At 40.4% G+C, this 22,224-nt stretch overlaps 1 protein-coding gene across 2 annotated transcripts in view; it reads right to left on the reverse strand.

The window, feature by feature from the left end:
- Positions 1-22,224, reverse strand: part of LOC110972254 (Golgi apparatus protein 1-like) — a 40,636-nt gene continuing 18,412 nt past the window's right edge. The window contains exons 9-27 of one of the 2 annotated variants that reach the window (XM_051945020.1): positions 21,407-21,528; positions 21,176-21,277; positions 19,469-19,622; positions 19,318-19,335; positions 17,766-17,903; positions 16,653-16,739; positions 16,470-16,532; positions 15,236-15,349; positions 9,690-9,778; positions 9,448-9,565; positions 6,943-7,035; positions 6,718-6,855; positions 6,100-6,223; positions 5,743-5,885; positions 4,944-5,045; positions 3,956-4,063; positions 3,038-3,158; positions 2,798-2,904; positions 1-1,344 (exon numbers count right to left, since the gene is read on the reverse strand). In XM_051945020.1, the coding sequence (XP_051800980.1) occupies positions 1,201-1,344; positions 2,798-2,904; positions 3,038-3,158; positions 3,956-4,063; positions 4,944-5,045; positions 5,743-5,885; positions 6,100-6,223; positions 6,718-6,855; positions 6,943-7,035; positions 9,448-9,565; positions 9,690-9,778; positions 15,236-15,349; positions 16,470-16,532; positions 16,653-16,739; positions 17,766-17,903; positions 19,318-19,335; positions 19,469-19,622; positions 21,176-21,277; positions 21,407-21,528 (2,085 nt within the window). In that variant the 3' untranslated portion in view covers positions 1-1,200. The remainder of the gene's footprint in view (positions 1,345-2,797; positions 2,905-3,037; positions 3,159-3,955; positions 4,064-4,943; positions 5,046-5,742; positions 5,886-6,099; positions 6,224-6,717; positions 6,856-6,942; positions 7,036-9,447; positions 9,566-9,689; positions 9,779-15,235; positions 15,350-16,469; positions 16,533-16,652; positions 16,740-17,765; positions 17,904-19,317; positions 19,336-19,468; positions 19,623-21,175; positions 21,278-21,406; positions 21,529-22,224) is intronic. The other variant, XM_051945021.1, reaches the window with a different exon arrangement.

A 22,224-nucleotide genomic window follows, 5' to 3' on the forward strand; every position in this document is an offset into this window, starting at 1 on the left:
AGAAGTCAAATCAACTTTATTTATAGAGCAAATTTAAACAACAAGCAAAGTTGACGAAAGTGCTTCACAGTTCAAAATAGAAAAGACAATCTGTAAGAAAATATACAGAGCAAGATAAACACTTCCACATATCAAGGTATCAGGACTCTGCTTCAATTAAAAGCCAGACAGTACATATGTGTCTTCAGTAGGCACTTCAAGGCATCAAGAGATAAACAGTGAAAATCTGATGAGGTAAGCGGTTCCACAGATTGGGTCCAGCCACAGAAAAGGCTCGTTCACCTCTGTTTCTGAGTCTGGATCTGGGAACTTTAAGGAGGCAGATAAACTGGAGCATGGATATATAAAAGTTCAGATAAGGAAGAAGGTGTCAACCCATTTAACACCTTAAAAACAAACAATAAAATCTTTAAAACAATTCAGAAGCAGACAGGAAGCCAGTGGAGTGAGGCTAAAACTGGAGCGATGTGCTCCCTACGCTAGAAGCCAAGTAGCTGCATTTTGTACCAGCTGGAGTCGACGAAGTGACATCTGATCAGAACTGACAGAGTTACAATAGTCTAGTCTAGATGTGATAAAGGCATGTATGAGTCTCTCAAAGTTGTTGTGGGACAGATAGAGCCTTACTTTGGCTAATAGTCTCAACTGAAAGAATATGGTTTTGACAACAGAGCCGATTTGTTTATCAAATTTAAAAGCGTTTTCAAAAATCACAACCAGATTTTGAGGAGGGTTAATTATAAATTTCCAGAGGGCGAAGAGCACTGATGCAGTCACCTAAAAACAACACTCTGTTTTGGTTTCATTGAGAAAGAAAATTAATGTCCACCCGTGATTTTAGATCCTCTAGAGGTTAAATAATGGCTGCAATGAACCCCCAGTTTTGGGTGTAATTGGTAAATAAATCTGGACATCATCTGCAAAACAGTGAAAGGAAATGTTATGTTACTTAAAAATGGACCCCAGGGGTAGCATGTACAAAGAAAACAGTAAGGGGCCTAAAATAGACCCCTGGAGGACCCCGCAAGAGAGAGGGGCTGACGAGGAGGAGTAACCACCGAGTTGAAAAGAAAAGCTTCTGTCTGTCAGATATGACTTCATGCAGTTAAAACATGCAACTCCACTGAGCAGAAAAAACAGATAGGGGGTGAATTCAAATCTAAAAATCCACAGAAACAACCAAAGCACACAGTTGTTGAGCTAAACGAAAGGGAGGAGACGTGGAAACCAATCAAGTGTCGACTGCGCGACAAAAATGATCCACCTAACAGTAGATCTGGTGGTTTCAGAAGGGACCCCATCCTCACGTGTCCAGAACTGGTCCGTCAGCTCCACACCTGTAAGCTGGAGATGGATAGATAGATTTAATGTCATTGCATCAAAATATTAGGGCTGGTCCCAACAGCAGTTTCTGGGCTCTGGATATCTGGCCCCTATTAATGACGAATATCCGAATATTCGGTCCGGTACGTAACATCCAACGGAGGAGGGCTGCACGTGAGGCGAGGCGAATATTAGGATCGGTTCCTATAGTAACCCCCGAAGGGAGGACACTCGGGCGAGACAATACTGTTCGTGCGACATCGTCTGACGGGGCGGGGATATTCGGATCTCAAAATTAATATCCGGATACCACCTTCACGGCTGAATATTCGGGTCCAACCCTACAAAATATACAACAAAACTAACAGTACTGCTCCACATTGTGTTTGTCAGCATCAACATGCACACACTAAGGAATCATACAACAGTAAAACACGTACAATCAGTAACTAAAAGAATAGATTACCATGGTTACTGCACAGTCTGAAAAAGATGACTGATAGAACATTGTAAAGTGAAATGAAACATGAATAGGGCTATTGCATGGCTGAGAATGACGACATGGATACGATATGCTCTGTTAAAACAGTAATATGTCACTAGGATATTTAAAAAAAAAAAACAGGATATGGTGAATAAAATGAGATCTTTCTAGAGTATATCGTTTTTAAACTGCTGATGGCTTTTAGCCTGGTGGTCCTGCACCTGGCTGTCCTGTATCGTCTGTCAGAGGGCAGGAGCTCAAAAGGATGGTTACAGCGTTGTGTGGATTCTATTACAGCACATATATGGGATGTAACTCCTCAGTCAGACAGCAGAGGGTGCTGCTGAACGTTTCTAGTCTATAGTTGCTCCATCAGAAGGCAGGGTGGTGGTGCAGATTTCTGGGATGCAGTTCTTCAGTTAGCCACTAGGGTGGATCTGCATTTATCATCTGTAAATCCTCAAACATACAGCAGAGCGGCGCTACACATTTCTATCAGACAAGAGGGTGGTGCTGCACATTGGGGGTCGACAGATAGTCCGCCTGGCCGATCATACACAGCATCTTTCTAATCATCAGTAATTATTTTTAACTGATTCCTGATAAAAATAAATTAATTTAAACTTCAATTTTACCTCATTCTTATTTGCAAAATCCCTTAAACTATGTCAGGTTAGACTAGGGTTGTGAGTGAACAGCTCTTTTTAAGTCCAGCTGCAAATTCTTAGTTGGACTGAGGTCTGGACTCTGACTCAGCCTTCAGAACATTCACCTTGTTGTCTTTAAACCATTTCTCTGAAGCTTTGGCTGGTGACTTTCTGTCACTGTCTTGCTGGAAAACAAATCTTGTCCCAAGTTGCAGTTCTCTTGTAGACTGCATCAGCCTGTCGTCCAGGATTTCCCTTTACTTTGCTGCATTCGTTACAAGTTTTGTAAGGGAAAGAATATTTTTTAGAGGCACTACAGGTGAGAACATCTTTTGCCGTTTACCTTCGCAGCGTAGCTCCACATGTCGATTCGGTCTTGAAGTCTTTTCTTACACTCAGGCTGCAGACGAACTCTCTTGTCCTGTAACGCCTCCATCAGACACGACATCTCTGCAGGGCGAGAAGGACCAACAAAGACACTGAAGAACATCACTGAAAGGCTTCCAAACTCCAATCTGTGAACAAACTAAGTGTGCAGTTAGAGGTTAGTGAGTTCACTGGAGTTAGACACAAAAACACTCACGGCGTCCTTTGCCAGGCGGGATGGCGGCACAGTGGTGTTTGATGTCCAGAGCGCAGGCTGTGTAGAGGACCGGGTCCACATAGATGTCCGCCTTACTCTCCTTCAGCATGTTCAGGACTTCCTGCAAACAACAACAAACAAACAGCTCAGTTTCATATCACATTCTACGCTCTATTGCACTTTCATTTGACCTCTACTTTGTGCAGCTGCTGTGTTCAGTTTAAAGTATTTCTTCCTTTTCAGAATATTACATTCAAACATTACAGAACAGTGAAAGTCTTCAGCTGACAACTACAATTAGATGTATATGCAAAATCCATCCATCCATTATCTATACACCACTTAAGCCTCATTAGGGTTGTGGGGGGGCTGGAGTCGCCACTGGACTCTTGAGCACTGAGACGTGTTCTCTGGAGTGATGAATCACGATTCTCTGACTATCCGATGAACCAGTCTGGCTTTGGTGGCTGCCTGGAGAATGGCATTTACCTGACTGCACTGTGCCAAGTTTAAAGTTTGGTGGAGGGGGATCATGGTGTGGGGTTGTTTTTTAAGATTTGGCCCCTTAGTTCCAGTGAAAAGAACTCTGAATGCTTCAGCATACTGAGACATTTTGGACACAATAAGATGTCATTAAAGTTCACGTGCGTGTAAAGGCTGACGTCCTATTACTTCTGGCAATATAGTGTATATAAAGGGTTAAAACTGGGAACTTTTGACTTTCTTATTGTTCAACAGTTGCATTTTTTGTGGTCTAGTCTGGATTATTTACAAGAACATCACTCAGTTTAAGCACAGACTAAACTGTTTTTCATCCACATATTTCCAAAACATTTTCAGTGCATGAAGACAAAATCGTATTCAGTAATTTGACATTTAAAATGCCCCAACAATGAGGACACAGTGACATAAACGCACCACTACACAGCCATCCTGTTTGATTTTCAGCAGGTTGACTTTCAGACACTCCTCCACCTGACCGGTCTGCTCCTGAGCCGCCGCCTCCTCAGCACACAATCTGGAGATCTGCAGGAGAAATGAACAACAGCAAGGGAAATAAAAACTGAGGATATTTGATGCAGTCACAGATCCAAGAACAGCATTTGTTGTGTCAGATGTGCAGCTCATGAAGGCGTCTATACGACAGGACACGAGCACACTGTTGATTTAACTGCTGCCAACGGATGTGATAAAACCACATTCGTTTTTCTTTTTCCAGTTATTTGACTTTATTGGACAGGTTAGTAGAGAGGCAGACAGGAAAGTAGGAAGAAGAATGGGAGTTAGACCAGCAGCAAATGACCGTAAGCTGGGATCGGACCCAGGCAGCTGTGTCAGGGACAATAGCCTCTGTTCATGGGTCGCCCACTCAATCAGCTGAGCTGTCTGGGTGCCCATAAAACCACAGTCTGTGTGACGGCAGAACTGTTCTGTAGCATCTTTAACGTGTTGTTTTTCCGGTTAATCCTAGAAACAGGCTGTTCAAACTGTACATGGATAAACTATTTTCTAATCTGTGAGGTGGGTGATATTTGGCAGCTTTGAACATTTTAACAGACTGAATATTAGTGAGTCACGGCTGATGGGTTTCCCAAGGGAAACGGCTGGAGAGTTGATGAGGTTTTGTTCTCTACTAACCAATGCAAACCAGGAACATCGCAGAAGACCAACTGTTTAGGAGAAGCTCTGACCTTTTTTCATCTGTGTCTCAAACTGACCCTGATCAAACTCTTTCAGATTCTCAAGCTCACTGAACAGTTTTTACCTGACATATTCCTTGAACCAACAGGAGCCATTGTAACGAGACAATCAATATCAGTGGTTTTAATGTTGGCCTCTATACACAAACTTGACTCTTGTGCATGTATTTGGCAGATTAATGCGAGACAATCTGAAATGTTTGTACCTCACTTGTGCAGTGTATCTGCAACTGAGGGTCTAGTCTGTAGTCGAGTGCCGACTCCTGCAGAATCACTCTGATCTGGTCCTCACAGTCTGGAGACAACCTCTGAACCAAAGCCCAGACAGAAAACACACAATTAACACAATGATAAACAGGATGTTACATATTTTCCTACCAGCAGCATTAAAATACATCCACCAATCAGGCATAGCATTATGACCACCTGCCTAATATTGTGGTGGTCCCCTTATGTGGTCAAAAATGCTCTGAACCATTGGTCCAGACCAGAGGACCTCTCATAGTGTCCTATGGGGTCTGGAACCAGCACGTTGGCAGTGGATCTTTGGGTGCTCTGGGTTGTGCAGTGAGGCTTCTGGGAATCAAACTTGCTTCACTGCTTCCTGCTGATGCTTGATCAGAATGGGGTCTAGGAAGTTTGGAGGTCAAATCAACATCTTAGGTGATCGTCATGTTCCTCAAGATGTTCCTGATTGACGTTTTTATGGTGTGGTGGGGTGCATTTTCCTGCAGGGTAGGCTGGTGACATTTAGGATTTCCATTTAAATGAAGGAGTGTGCTGTTCTGGGACAGTATTTATTTGGGTGTCTAAATCTCAACAGATTCCAAAATCCAAGATTTTCCAGCAGAACACCACAGAGTCCCAATATGATCGATGTTCACCTGTCAGAGGTCATAATGTTGTGGCTGATCGGTGTATGTACATGTATTATTTTGAAACAACACAACTTTACTGGATAGTTTTGTACAATTTGAAGCCTGCTGTATGTAGTTGTGGTCTAACCTGGTCGGCGTATTTCAGCTTGAGGCAGGCGATGACTTGACCCTCCAGCTCGCTGTCCGCACTCGCTTTGTTCAGGACAGACTGACAGAACTTTGGGATGTCGGCTCGACAAGCTTTCCTCAGCACCGGGTTCAGTCTAAAGTCTGGAGGAGGAAGAGGAGGATGAAGTCAGACATGTGCTTGTCTGAGCCATGAGGGAATTATTTAGAAAAAAAAAACAGTTTGAGAGACGTTTTTCTTATTTTTATTTGAAACACGCATTGTTGAATAGGTCTAATGTCTTTTCAAGTCATATTCATCTTCCTGCTGTAAAACTATTTTGCTGCTTGCAGTATTTGTTTCTTTGTCTTTGTGTACCTGTGTTCTGTGTGATTTGTCTCTTGGTGATCATCTGTTTACACTTTGGATCCATCAGCTCGCTGTTCTTGTTCTGCTTCAGACATTGAAGGATGTTTTTGCCGTCTGATTCAGTACAGAACCGCTGCAAGAGAAAATTGAATAAATCAAATCACTTCAAGTCTCGTCTCGGTTCATAACAGCTGCTGGCATCTGAGAACTCACTTTACAGATTTATATTTTACACAAAAACTTGTGATAAGATATGAAACACAAACCAGTGTTTCATAACAACTTTGTTTTTGATCCCATATTTCAACAACTTCAACTACTGATTTCCTGTCAATTCGTCGGTCAAACTTTAAAAGATACAACATTGTCTATTATTCCACAACAGAATTGCTTTCTCTTTTATCTTTTCTCCCTTATTCATTGTCTCATGCCCTCCAAGACTTATTTTCTGTATCAAAATTAGTTAAAATCAGCAGGAAAATGTTGTTTACACATTGATGAATCTGTATTACGAATCCATCTATCCATCCCTCTGAAATAAGAAATATTTTTACTTTGGCCGATAAATGCTGATAATATTCAGCACTTTTCAATCAAGTAAAGTCCAGATTATCATCTCTCAGTCACCCGGATCATGTGCTTGCAGACTCTCATCAGCTGGTAGTCCAGCTCCGAGTCGCTCATCTCCACTTGCTGCAGTCTGAAGATCCTCTGGTGGCAACGTTGACTGAGCTGCTTCTTCTGCTCCTTCAGACACTCGATCACCTGAGGAAGGAAAATAATAGAAGAAGGATTAGTCTGAATTTCTGATGCTACTTAACATATCTTTACATAATATCACATAGTCCTCACCTGAGCGTTTCCAAAGGCCACGTTGGGACACAGACGACTGATGTCAGACTTACAGGAATCATAAAGCTCAGGTACCAGTCGAATATCCTCCGACTGAGATGAGAGGAAACAAAATATTACAAAGGAATTGTATTGTTCCTCCTATTAACTAAACTGTAGCAGCAAAGGTTTATGGTGTCAAAGAGGCCACAAAATTCATCAGAGAACTCATTTGAGACATTTTATGTATTGTGATGTACATCAGCCAAAGGCTTGGACAAACCTTCACAATTAAGGGTTTTTCTTGATTTTTACGACTGTTTACCTTGTAGATTCTCACTGAAGGCATCAGAACTATGAATGAACACATATGTAATCATGTAGTAAACAAAAAAGTGTGAAATAAGCCAGAAAATGTTTCATATTCTTTAAAATAGCCTTTGCTTTGATTACTGCTTTGCACACTCTTGGCATTCTCTGGATGAGCTTCATGAGGAAGTCCCCTGAAATGGTTTTCCAACAGTCTTGAAGGAGTTCCAGAGATGCTGAGCACTTGTTGGTCCTCTTTCCTTCACTCTGTGGTTCATCTCATCCCAAACCATCTGGATTGGGTTTAGGTCAGTTGACTGGAGGCCAGGTCATCTAAGCAGCACTCCATCATCTCCTTCTTGGTCTAATAGTCCTTACAGCCTGGAGGTGTGTTTGGGGTCATTGTTCTGTTGAAAAATAAATGATGGTCCAACTAAACGCAAACCAGATAGGATGTCATGTCACTGCATGATGCTGTGGTAGCCATGCTGGTTCAGTGTTCCTTCAATTTGGATTAAATCCCCAACAGTGTCACCAGCAAAGCACCCCCACACCATCACACCTCCTCCTCCATGCTTCACAGTGAGAACCATGCAAGTAGAGATCATCCGTTCACCTTTTCTGCATCACAAAAAGACACAGATGTGGAACTAAAGATCTCAAATGTGGACTCATCAGACCAAAGCACAGATTTCCACTGGTCTAATGTCCATTCTTTGTGTTTCTTGATCCAAACTAATCTCTTCTGCTTGTTGCTTTTCCTTAGTAGTTGTTTCTTAGCAGCTATTTGACCTTAAAGACCTGATTGGCTCAGTCTCCTCTGAACAGTTGATGTAGAGATGTGTCTGCTACTAGAACTCTGTGTGGCTTTTATCTGGGCTCTAATCTGAGCTGCTGTTAACTTGTGATTTCTGAGGCTGGTGACTTTGATGAACTTATCCTCAGCAGCAGAGGAGACTCTTGGTCTTCCTTTCCTGGGGCGGTCCTCATGTGAGCCAGTTTCCTCACAGCGCTTGATGGTTTTTACGACTGCATTTGAAAATACATTCACAGTTTTTGAAATTTTCCAGACTGACTGACCTTCAGTTCTTAAAGTAATGATGCACCGTCATTTCTCTTTATTTAGATGATTGGTTCTTGCCATAATATGGATTCTAACAGCTGTCAAATCGGACTGTCAGCTGTGTATCAACCTGATTTCTGCACAACTAATGGTCTCAACCCCATTAAGAAGACAAGAAATTCCACAAACTGACAAGGCACACCTGTGAAGTGAAAAACATTTCAGGTGACTACCTCATGAAACTCACTGAGAGAATGCCAAGAGCGTGAAAAGACGTAATCGAAGCAAAAGGTGGCTAGTTTGAAGAATTTTAAATATAAAACCTGCTTTGATTTATTTCACACTTTTGTTTACTACATAATTCCATTTGTGTTCATTCATAGTTTTGATGCCTTCAATGAGAATGTACAATGTAAATAGTCATAAAAATAAAGAAAAAATGTTAAATGAGAAGATGTGTCCAAACTTTTGACTGGTAGTGTCGTCAGAATGAATTGGTGCTTCTTGTTTTATGGAGGTTTCTTGTCACGACCTCATGAATAGTAAATGGTCTTTGCTAATATCAGCATGCTAACGTTGCTGACCTTTAGCACGTATAATGTTCACAGTATTAAACATCTTGGTTTAGCATGCTAGCATGCTCGTGTTTGCTAACTGGTAACTCACTAAATGCAGAGTGCAGCTTAAGCGGACTTTTAAAGTATGTGAAGTTAGCTATTAGCAGTTGGTATGGATGTACAGAGCAGAACACGGAGTTTCCTAATAGAGTAATTTTTTAGCATATTTCTGGACTTTTAGTCTCAATGTACATCAGATATAGTGACAGCCACTGAAATTGTTAGTAGTATTAAATCTGTGAATCTGCTGCAGTTTCTAAACAGATTTATAAACAAAGAGTGACGTCTTCAGATCCAAGCAGGGCTGGTTTTTATTTGTTTTATCAGGATTGGCATCATGTGACAGGTTGAACAGACTGTTGTCATGGATACGTGTCACACACAGCTGGTTCACCCTGAAGTTAAATTAACTTAACCTGAGCACCAACTGAAGCATCAAGACAAAGTGTGAAAACGCCCTGAGTGGGAGTTCAGCGAAGTGACACTACAGCTGTTTGTGTGTTTTTGTGTGTATTTGTGTGTGTTAGTTTTTGTTACCATCTCCACCTCCTCCACTCGCAGCTCTTTGCGACACTTGAGAGAAACTTGCTGTTCTCGGGCGTCCTGCAGCGTATCGTTCCTCACCGTGGTGCTGAGACAGATGACGGCGTCGACCCTGCAGTGAAACGGAGACATGAGAATGAAGTGAGACAGTTTAAATCAACTGGACACATTCAACAGAGAACAAGTTCACATTAAAATTATGATTTTCTGGATGTTTTCCTGGAATTTAAACTCACTTTTTCTTGATGTTTGGACACAAACGCAGAACATCCTCCTCACAGGCTGTCTTGAACTTGTAGGAGAACCTGAAATCCTTCATTTGAATCTGAAAGGTGAGGACAGAGACAGAAATGAACATTTTAATGATTCATCAACTCCTATTGCAAGTATTACATGTAGAATCTCATTTATGACCATCCACAGTACATCTTGCAGACCAAATTCATCTCAATAAGTACAGTGCTTTTTTTCACTGGTTGGCCAACAGCTTTTCTTTAAAAATCCAAAATTTTTTATTTTATTCACATGAAATATAGGTACATTTGTATAAAACATTGGCTCACATGGTCTTCTTAAACATAAAATACAGAGACAACCATGGTGTGAGTTAGTGTATAAAAGACATGTAAATGTGTGAGTACGACCATTTATACAAATAAAAAATACAAAAACAAAAAATAAATTAAAAAAAAACAAAAAAACAGGACCTTCCCACTCATCCCACCACTGCTTAACAGAATGTTCACTCCAGGATAAAGATTATACTATGCTGCATCGAATGAATCACAGACCTGGGAATGCCTGTATGAATGAGCCCCACATAGCCTCAAAAGCACCAGGAGTTTGTTTCAGCGAGTATCTGATCTTTTCCAAATTTTAAATGGGACATAACATCCTGCAGCCACTGTGCATGAGAAGGAGGGGAAGCATCTTTCCACTTTAGTAAGATGGCACGACGAAGTGGTACTTCATTTTCAGTAACCCCAAAGTTAGAGGGCTACGATAGGATTTGGTTCCAATCTACAGCCATGGCCATAAGTTTGGACACCGCATGACTTACTATGTCTGTTTTGATGTCTATTACAGAACATAACTAATATTTTTTGACAGCACCAGTTTAATTAGTCAACAAATCAACAAGGGATATAATATTATCAATAAATTCCAACAATTGCAACAACTTTGTTCCCAAAACATAATATTAGAAGAAAATAACAAAAAAATGCAGTACTTTCACAACCGAATTTGGTAAGAATAACAAAATGACACCAAACTCTTTTGATGTTTTTTTAAATATGAAACTTAATATAGTTCTCAGGAGTTGTATTGTAAGTGACAATTTTGTGGTACTTTCTAAGATTCACAAGCGTCATGGTACTTGTGTCCAAACTTATGGCCATGGCTGTAATGCTCAATATCCCAGAAAGAGTGCTAAAGATGGCTCCCCGGTAGTTACTCAAATGTGGGCAAGACCAGAACATGTGGCTGAGGGAGGCTTCCGTCAGGTTACACCTGGTATATAGAGGGCTAACTTCAGGGTACATAAAGGGCAGTTTGGCCTTGGAAAGGTGTGCCCGGTGTACGATTTTAAATTGGATTAATCGATGGCGAGCACAGAAAGAAGATGAGTGAACCTGTCTCAGCATGCTAGTCCAGACATCTTCTGTTATAGTGACATCCAAATCCTCCTCAAAGGCTCTTCTGAATTTGTTTACAGAAGGGCTTTTAGGTTCTAACATAATGTTATATAATTTACAAATGAGGCCTTTGGATGGCTTTAATGACATGATTTTAATCAAGTGTTGCTGCTTGTTAAGAAGTTTGGGATTCAGATAATTGTGACAAGAAAATATCTAATCTGAAGAAAAACGAAAGAAATCAGATTTTAAAAGGTCGTAGATCACAAGAATAAGTCCAGTTGCCTGAACTAAACCCTTCGCCTTAAGATAACCTGGATGACTGGGAACATTTACAGAAAATCAGATTTTAAAAGTTTTTCTTCAATTCTGAAAAGGACAAAATGTTGCCTCCTTTGAGCAAATGTTTGAAATAAATGATACCCTCCTGATGCCATCTCTGAAAACCTGCATCCATGATGGAAGGCTTAAAAAAATGGTTCAGGATAGGGCTCCAGGTAGAGAAGCTGGTCAGGGCAAATTGCCTTCTAAATTATCCCCAGATTATCAAAGATTGTTTAACCACAGGATTATCAAAAACACTAACAGAAGGTAAAGGTAAGGCAGAGTCAATTCAAGCCAGAGGGGAAGGATTCTTCAAAGAAAGCTCCAAAGCAACCCAGTCATGAAGTTCAGACTGTTCATAATAGAAGGACCCATGAACTAGACATCTCAAATAAGCTGCCCAGTAACAAAAATGGAAATGTGGCAAGGCGAGACCACCAGTAAATTTAGACTTTCAAAGAGGTTCTGCGTAAGTGTGAAGGCTTGCCTCTCCACAAGTAGGAGGACATGATTGAGTAACTGTTGGAAAAAAGCCTGTGGAATAAAGACTGGCAATATTTTAAAGAGATACAAGAATTTTGGGAGAATAACCATTTTAACAGAGTTCACACGGCCCACCAAAGACATTGATAAGGGTGAGCATTGTGATGCCAGTTGCTTGGCCTGGTTTGGAAGGACAGACAGGTTTTCTTTGAACAAATCTGTTACGGCTGGTGGCTGGAGAACCCAAGCGCAGACTCACATAAACTGGCAGACACGTGGATAATTGAAAGGGATTTATTAACCCAAAAACTAAACTAATACATAATGGAGAACAGAACTAGCGGGAAAGAACCAAACCAAAACTATGAAAACTCTAAAAGCAAAACTCACCAACACTAGAATACAACACAATAGAACCAACACCAGGAATACAAAAACAGATCTATACACCAAACAGCATTGACAAAACGGAGCTAAGGAGAGGTACTCACACTAAGGGAAACTAACAACCAAGGGAGCAAACAGGCTGAGTTAAATCCAAAACAGACAGGATCACAACAGAGTCCAAGAGGGGGATTCCACAAAGGAGGGGGAAGCAGAAGTGTCCATATCAATCAATGAACTTTATTTCTAAAGCAATTTAAAAATGACGCTGTCAACCAAAGACACTGAGACGACACATTCCAGCCTATCCTCCTCAGTGGTGTAGAGAATGTCCAAGAGGCGTCTGATGTTAAAATATGATGGCCTATTTCTAATGAAACAAGTTTGATCTTTTGATATATGGAAGGGAGAAGGTTTTCCAGTCTGTGAGCCAGCACTTTGGCCAGGATCTTTGCATCTGTGTTGTCAAGTGGGGCCTAGTTATTTGAGATCCCAGGAGCAACCACTACCTAAATAAAAGCTTTAAGCAAACCAATGAAAAGTTAAAATGAGAAACATTATAAGTTAACCACATGATTATGCTTGCTGAAATACATATATTCTTGAGTGTTGATTTGATTAAAGAGAATGATTTCAAATGAGTTATTTGATCATGCTAAGAAAAATGATTTAAAGAAGTGATTCAGTGTAACTAAATGAGTTTTGAATTGAAGTAATCTGTGCTGTTCTGAGCTGTATGCAGGCAGGAAAGAGAAAAGCAGAAGTCTCTTCAGAAATGAGGAACTTGGAGTTTCCACAGGATGACAGGATGGGCTGAGGCCTACATTGTCATGACAACTGAAGTGTGTGTAACAAGTGGATGTGTTAACAGCAGAGATTGATGGAAAGAATACAATGATGTATGTGTAATAGGAAGAAGGTTGTGTCTTAAACCTATGAGTTGATTAATTGGGCGTACCTACTAGTTAGAATTGTGTGTAAAATGTGTATGTGCAAAGCTGAAGTCGAGCTAGGGTATAAAACCCAGAGCCAGAGACACTGAATTCGGAGTTCTCCCCCAGAGGGGAGAGATGCTGCTCGCCGCAGCTGCCGGAGAGCATTGCCAAAGTTCTGAAGAGTCGACACCGGACCTTTTGCCCAAGAGACGTGAAGACAACGCAGGACTTAGGCTGCAGAGTTCTTTGAGGACGTCTTTGGAAGCAAAGTTGTTCTAACTTTGGTCAAAAGAAGAAGACCACACTCTGCTGAAAGGGGAGTCCTGAGAGGTCTACAGTTATCCAAAGAGATGAAGAGAAGACAGCACCAACGACATCCAGAGAGGGAAAGGAGGCAGCAGCAGAGGGCTGCTCCCCTCCCCGGGGCTGGAGGACCCAGTGACCCACCACAGCCTGGAGAGTCGGGGGCTTTCCACCACCACCACCCGACTGAGAAGACAGCTGAGACGCCCGCACTTGTGTTCCAGCTGCTACTAAAGATAACTGCCAGACCAACGACTGGCTTTCGGGACCTCTCCACTCCCCCTGCCTATGAAGAACACCCTCTGCCCACAAAGAAGACTTCGTACTGAGTCTACTGGTCGATCGAGTGGCTCTCCCAGATGCAGGTCAAGACCGGGTGAAACAGCGGTGGCCACGCTGTCCACTCTCTCTCCTAAATTTACTAATTAGAGAAGATTCTTAGGTACGCTCAGCTTAGTTTAATTTAGTTAAGTTAGAAATAATCAGAAATAATTAAATTGTTTAATCATGAATTAATGCTGTGCCCCTGCTAATAATTGCTTAATAAAACGCTATATTGCATTTAAAGAGAAGTCCAATGAAATGATTATGATTCACCTATTCTGCATAGTGGTAAAAAGTTAAGTTGATTGTGTGCATTAAATCTAATGGTTCTTAAAGGTCACTTTAATCCAACTAGTTACTTTAAACATTACCCCTGAGGTTAGTTTTCCAAACCTCTAAAACGAACCTAGGAATATCACGAAGTGCCACAGTTTTAAGAGGAAAGCTGTCGTTAACAAACGTGGTCAATAAATCAATTCTACTACTTAGGAGGGCTGCTTAGTAAGAGAGTATTTATTGGAGTAAGAGGGGTAAGACGTTTGGAAGAAGACAGTTAGGACCTAGGCGAGTATTCCTCGACACCAGCTTAATTATTCTACTGAATCCTGTTAGGTAAATTCTAATAGGCAGATAGAATCTTACCCTTTAAACGGAGAGCTGGTCCTGAATTAACCTGAGGAAAGGGTTAAGGAGGGCTATACTGACTGACAGTGTTCAGGAGGGAAATGGGCCTGTATGAGGCACAACTGGTTGGGTCTTTGTCTTTCTTTGCAATTAGAGTAATGCATGCCTCAGTAAAGGATCGAGGTAGTTGTTTCACTTTGCAGGATTCTGAAAAAAAATCCCAACACAGCTTGTAAAACCGTACATAACATGAATTTACTTATGTACACCTTCAGAATAAATAATGTGTGATCTAAGAGGTATTTTTAATACTTCACACATGTTAAATTTAGAATAATTTACACTGATAAACTGTCCCAGTCATTGCATTTAAACTTGTATTAATTAGCTATTTATTTTTTGTTTATCATTATCAATACAACAAGTTTTGATTATTCAGTTATACTATTATATCATTCTTTATTTTGTACTGCTATTACTGCTATCACTGCAGTAGTTTTCTGTGTCAATGTCAAACTGTAACTCCTAACTATTGCCTTTTCTTAAACTTAAAATCCAAAATAAATAAATGCTAATCTATTGATAAAATGAAACTAAGTACATTTAAAAACTGAAGAAATATTTCCTTAATCATGGAATGATTACTGGATTTCATATCTCTCAAAATAGGTAACATTAACTTTTTAAAGTATAAAAGCCAACATTAGGGAAAATCTACTAATAAGAAGGCGAAGAGAGAAACAAAAAGATATTTTCTTGATAACTGACCAGCTGGAAATGCGTAACACCGACTCCACACTTGTCGTTCATCTCCTTCTGGTGTTTATTCTGAACCAAACACTCCATCAGATCACCGGTATCAATCTGGTTATCGGCTACTTCCTGCAGACACACAAGCAGAATAATAAATCAATATTTACATGCTCCATAAGTAAATAAAATATGAGCAAGAACCCAAATCAGTGCTGCTTCACTGAACCTTCACAAAATCTATATGATAGAAAACTCAATTGTTGACATGTTGGAGAATTAAATGTTAAATTAATGTTCAATTATCCAGAGCAGTCACTGCAGATTTCATTCAAACATGCTGTTATTTAAATATTTATGCAATTATGAAGCATCGGAAGATAAATGATAGTTTCTACATTCTGGTAAGCATGAATGAGTAGACCCGAGATCAGTAGGGGACCACAGTCCTGTTGTTATACATGACTCACCCATTGAGCAGGTCAGCTCATACAAGTATCTTGGAGTTCATTTAGACAGCTCTTTTAGTTGGATTGTCCATGTGGAAAGCCTGTGTTCCCGTTTACAGCAGAGACTGTACTTCTTGCGCAGGCTAAGACTGTATGGTGTGAACAAAAACGTTATGTTTTTATTTTATCAAGCAGTACTGGAGAGCTTAATCCGCTATGGGATGTCAGCCTGGTATGGAAACCTGACTGTAAAGATGAGAAGCAAACTGGCTCGTTTGGTGCACACGGCCATGAAGCTGATGGGGAAAAATGACTACCAATCCTTGCAGTCCATTTATGAGCGAACGGTTCTAAGGCAAGCTCAGAGGATAGTGACTGAACCATCACATATCCTTCACTCAGAATACAAGCTCCTTCCCTCAGGCAGACGGTACAGAGTCCCCAACTGCAGACTCAACCGTTTTAAGAACTCATTTGTTCCCACCTCCATCAAACTCCTAAACAATGCTGCTTAGGCTGAAGATTGTGCAATTATTTTTAATTTTCTATAGCGTATGTTTGTGTCGTGTGACCTTGGCACATGTGCAATACTGTTTTATGTGCAATACTGTTTTTTTTTTTTTAATAATGTGTTTGATGTGCAATATTGCTTTTATGTGTTTTTATGCACAATATTGTTTTTATGTGTTTTTTGTGCAATACTGGTAGCACAGCTTTAAGTCCAACACAAATTTCCCCAAGTGGGACAATAAAGTATATTGAAAATTGAAATGAGTGCGTTATGGAGAAGTGTGTTTGCTCACATGGCAGTAGGTCTGGATGACGGGTTCACAGGCTCTGATGAGCAGAGCGTCAATCTGGATGTCCTAAACAACGACACAGAAACAAGAATCACTTTAAAACCTCAGCTTCTCCTGCTGGGTTTCCTGTGATATTTCCAATGAGATAACTGGTCTTTTTCAGTTTTTCTGTTTAGTTTTGGTGACCTCTGACTCCAGCTCTGTCAGGTTTCCCACCACGTCCCTGCAGGCCGACACCAGATCCTCCAGATGATCCTGCAGACACTCCAACTCCTGGAATCAAACACAGCAGCAAAGACACAGCATGAAGGTTCTGGAAGTTGTTTCTGTTTTATTACAAATATAATTTTGCACAAGAAGTTCTGATTGTCTCTTTTCTGGGGCGCCTTTGGCTTCTATGACTCGTTTCCACATAAAACAAGTTGCTTGAGAACCATAACTAAGATTTTCAATAAACCAATGCAAGTCTCAAAACTATCAGCAACTTAGAAACTTCACATACGTCAAAGTAAATTGTAAGAGCTACTGTTGGTTCCTAAATCAAATCAATATATTGTTGTGAACCTCAAGATGTCTCTGGGTGTTACATGCTCCATTGTTTTACTCACTGTTGTATGTAATAAATAATCCTCCACCTCTAAGGAACGAAACATCCATAGAAGTAGAACTAAAGGCAGAAAGGGTTTCTGAGCAGGTAAAATGTCATTATAGCAAAACTAAAGACAAAAACAGTTGAATTTATTTATTTAGCAAAAATATTTTCAACCACTCATGAACATTATTATTAGCTTGGCTCCACATGCTACAAATATTTTATTATTTACACTTTTAGATCCTCTACAAAGGAGGACTTTTTCATGCAAATCAACTCTAGAAATGTTTCACCATGCTGAATGTATCGTCCAGCAACTCGTTCCTCTGTTTACCGTTTTTGAGCCATGCCGTGTTTATTTTATTAATCAAAAATGTTGACTTTTCCCCTCAATCTTGCAAATTTATTTTCACTCCGCTCCAGCCTGCAGTTCAGCCAAATGGTCTCTGATTTTTTGTCATGTGACTGTGGGTTGGAGCAGAGTTACTCATAGCTTACTGTTTGCAGTGAGGAGTGCACTGTATTTTTGGTAAATTTTTATGAGATATGTAGAATAAAGTGGTTTTGATGACATTCTTTCTGACACCCATAAATGCTGTAATTTTAGCACTTTTCCAAAAGATAAAATGTGTTTCAAACCTGTCGCTGGGGGTTTTGGGGTTCAGAGGGTTAACTAAACCAACAGATATCATCACCAGCAGCCTCACCTGTCCAGCATCGGTCTTCTCGCTGCACCACTTTCCGAGGTCGGTCATGCAGCGTCTTTGCAGCTCCGGGTCCAACTTCACGTCCAGCGCCCTCTGGTGGAGAATCCTCTGGACCTCCACCTTACAGTCCCGAGATAACTGCAAACACAAACACAGAAAAACATCTTTACTGCAGTTTCATCTCCACCATAATATGTGCTCATAACCAGCTAATACTGACTGATAACACTGACTGGACCCTCATGGACATCATGTGATAACAAGCCCCTAAAGTGTTGCAATAATGACCAGGTTCTGACCCCAAATTAGCATTAATGAAACAATAATTTGTCCTTTGTCAAGCAGGTTGCGCATTATCTTTGCTTTGGTTGTTTCATTAGCAGCGAAAAAGTCCCAACTTCCAGAATTATGCTCAGTGTGAAGGTCTGAAACACAGCAGATTACTGAGGATACAATCACATCAAATCAAGCAGTCAAGAGCCTCCTCGCTGACGGGAGTAATTACCAAAATCATGGACGAGGGCAGCTTCCCACTTGGTATTTTTAATAGAGAGACAGTGATTACATGGATATCAGGACAGAGCAGACTTCATCATTATGGTTAAATGTGTTTATTCAGCAGATGCTTTTGTCCAAAGGCTCAAACTAACGACTGAAATCATGTCCAGAAATTGTTTATTTTATTCTATTTTAGCTCTGCTTATGATTAGAATCTGACCGTTTCTCAAAAATACTGCAGCTCAGTCTTACAGTACATAATACTAGCTGGTTGATATATTACCAGAGATAAAAAAGAAGACATAATCATCCTTTGTCTCATATCTTTCTAAAGCAAACTTTACTGGTTAAATTAAATTTATTCTCTGCACTGGATGTGAATTATTGCAACCTGTTCTAACAGTTTGCCTACATCGTAGCTGCAAGGCCACAGTGTGCTCACCAACCACTGTGCAGCACAAAGTAAATACATATTTAGCAATTTTATTTTATTTGCTCAGGACACTTTTTGAATAAAAAGATTATTATTTGTTATGTGCACACTGACCGGGCACTCCGGTTTCCTCCCACAGTCCAAAAATATGCTGAGGTTAATTGGTGACTCTAAATTGTCCGCAGGTGTGAATGTGAGTGTGATTGTGTGTCTGTATATGTAGCCCTGTGACAGACTGGTGACCTGTCCAGGGTGTCCCCTGCCTTCGCCCGAGTCAGCTGAGATAGGCTCCAGCCCCCCCCATGACCCTAGTGAGGATAAAGTGGTGTATAGAGAATGAATGGATGGACACCGACCGGTCCGTGGTTTAAAAAGGTTGTAGACCGCTGCTGTAAAGCACTTTGTACTTTACAAATAAAGTTATTACTAACATTATTATTGCACAGATATGATTTCAGGTGCTGTGTTTTTCATTCTCACCTCAGCCAATCAGATGACAACAGATTAAAACCACAATTCATCCAGAATCACTGCTGTAACCGCCATCATTAAACCCCTCGCCGGGATCAATACTACTTGATTGATTAACTGATTGATTTAGGTGAACTTCGGACCGCTTACCTGCTTGTCTGGCTTCACCTGTTAGATTTAAAAACATCAGAGTTGTAGATTCTGTGTTTAGAGAACCAGACAGAGAAATCCTCCAACAAACATCAACACATTAAATCTTCTACATTATTTAAACGTGAGTGTGTTTGTGCCACCATCGTACCCGTCGTCCCTGCTCCTCGGTGCGGTAGGCGTGGCGATACAGGCAGGAGAAAACGGCGCCCGGCGGCATCAGCTCACTGGTTTCATTCCAGCCGTGAGTGTGGCAGAGTCGAGCAGCGTCGCCTTGACATTTCTTAAAGAGGATCGGGTCCAGTCTGGGACAGAAAGAGACAAAGATCAGACGTATTAAAGCACAGAACAGACTTCCTGTTCCGTTTCCTGATTCTTCACCACTTCTAGAATCATCTGACCTGAAAACTGAGATGAGTTCACTTTGGTTCTGTTCTTTCTGTCCGAGGGAAAAAAGCCACAATTCTGAGAAGTGTGAACTGATGAGCTTCTTTTGTTTTCTCTGCTTCAATCACAGATCATGAGTAAAATATGTGTATTTAATTAGAACTATATTTGAATATTAGTACAGCTGTAGGTACTGGTTGGTTGATTGACTTTCATCTGATCAAACTCTTAACTCAAACTGGGAGTAAAACTCTACACTAAGGTGAGCAGGTGAAATAATTATCTGCAAACACACAAGACTGAGCTCCTGAGTCAGATATTTTCATACAGATATGGACCTTGAGTTGTAGTTATTCATTCAAGCGGCCATGTCTAACGTAAAGAATGAACTTTCAGTGTCACAAGCTGCTTGTGTTGATCTTGTGATGCCAATAATGTTTAAGCTTGTGCCTGTAAATATGACAAATTAAACCAAACTAGCTGTTTAAACCAGCTGAAAAACGAAGAGCAGAAGAGTTTCCACTGCCGAGGGCTGAACTTCGAAGCCAGATTAGTGGGTTAGAGAGGCATGTTGAACCTAAAGTCAGAGTTTTCTGTATTGTGAAGGTGGCTCTGTTTAAACCTGACTAGAACTGATGCTGAGGTTCTGTTCAGAGTTTTGATTTAAACCAGCTGGAAGAAGCATCTCCCTTTAAACAAGACATTTCCTGGTAATCATTTATGAACAACACAGATTCTCAGATAATAGAAAACGTTTTATCTGTAAACCTGTTGATCAGTTTGTTACTAAAAACACCGAATGAAGCCGTGTAGTTACAGTATCGCACACTGTATGCATCACGTTGCCATGGAAACCTAGATGTCCTTCATTTACTCTGATGGCACTGCAGCTGACAGACCAGAGATTAGAACACTGGTTTATATTACAGAAAATATTCAATCAGCAACATTAGTTTCACTTTGATTTGGCCACAAATTAAAGTGATCTCCTTCATTATGGGATGGTGTCAGACCTAAATGCACTTTGGGAAAGCATCACGTTTAAATATATGAAGTTGAAGGTTGAACAGTTTTATTGTGCAGCTATCAATAAAAATCTGCACTGATCAGTAAAATGTATATATTAACACGCGTTTACCAGTTTTCTACCAGCATTCCTGTCTTACATAATTTCCAGTCACAGCTTTTTATTGTCATAAATTGTTCATATTCCTCATTGTTCTCCATTAAAACAACCTCTTGACTAATGAAGGTGCATACGACTGTTTCATTTTGTGCAGCATTATAATCACACGATGCATCATTTTATGTGAACGTGCACAGAGTTCGAACACCTTCGTGATACCTGATAACTCTGACTGAGGTTTTAGTTTATGTCGAGTCGACTCACACAAATAAAGTCTGGATATGTCAAACACGCTTCGTATTATAATCCTCAGGATGGCTCAGATTTATTGTGTTACTGACTCACTTCCAGTCTCTGGATATGAAATACTGCAGCTCCAGCAGTCGGTGTTCACAATCCTCCACCATCTTCTCAGTGTACAGATGCTCCATGAGGCACGACAGGATCCTGCACCGACACACAAACACCAGGGGAACATCCAGTGATTATTAAAGAAGAACACGGCTAATTATTTACGGTAACAAAGGTTAAAAAAATCACTGGATTACAGTTAAAAACATTGTGTAATCTGCTCACATTGGGTCTCCGTTGCGGATGTGTTTGCAGGCGGTCTGGATGACGGACTCACAGGCCTCGTTGAGCGCTCGATCGATCCGATAGTCGGCTCCGGGGTCGGCCGACTGGATCAGAGTCTGCAGCTGCAGCCAGAAAAACATTTGGGAAAATACTAAAAACAACAAAAAAAATGGGATTTTATTTGTTTTTCTATATTTAATTTATTCATAAACAACCTATCAACCCTCACTGACATGCAGTGAAGTGGAGAAAGGAGCATAAAGAAAAGAGCATGATGAGTTGTAGGCCCTTAAAAAGATGTCTTTATGGATTGCTTGAATATGAAAAGTGAAGAGGATTCTCTCATATATGACATATTTATGTATGATAATTCAGGACCAAAACATACACGACCATTCAAAGATTTGGGGTCACTTAGAAATGTCCTTGTTTTTTTAAAGAAAAGCATTTTTTTTTGAGTGAAGATAACTTTAAACGAATCAGAATTCCAGTCTAGACATTGTTAATGTGGTAAATGACTACGGTATTCTAGCTGGAAAAAGCTGATTTTTAATGGAATATCTCCATAGGGGTACAGAGGAACATTTCCAACAACCATCACTCCTGTGTTCTAATGCTACATTGTGTTAGCTAATGGTGTTGAAAGGCTCATTGAGGATTAGAAATCCCTTGTGCAGTTATGTTAGCACATGAATAAAAGTGTGAGTTTTCATGGAAAACACTAAGTCGTCTTACTGACCCCAAACTGTTGAACAGTAGTGTATGTTAAATATATGCTTTCTGATGTTCCAGCATTCATTTTCTTGCTAAATATATAG

This window comes from Acanthochromis polyacanthus, chromosome 2 (genome assembly GCF_021347895.1).
Source record: "Acanthochromis polyacanthus isolate Apoly-LR-REF ecotype Palm Island chromosome 2, KAUST_Apoly_ChrSc, whole genome shotgun sequence".
NCBI classification, from domain to species: domain Eukaryota; kingdom Metazoa; phylum Chordata; class Actinopteri; family Pomacentridae; genus Acanthochromis; species Acanthochromis polyacanthus.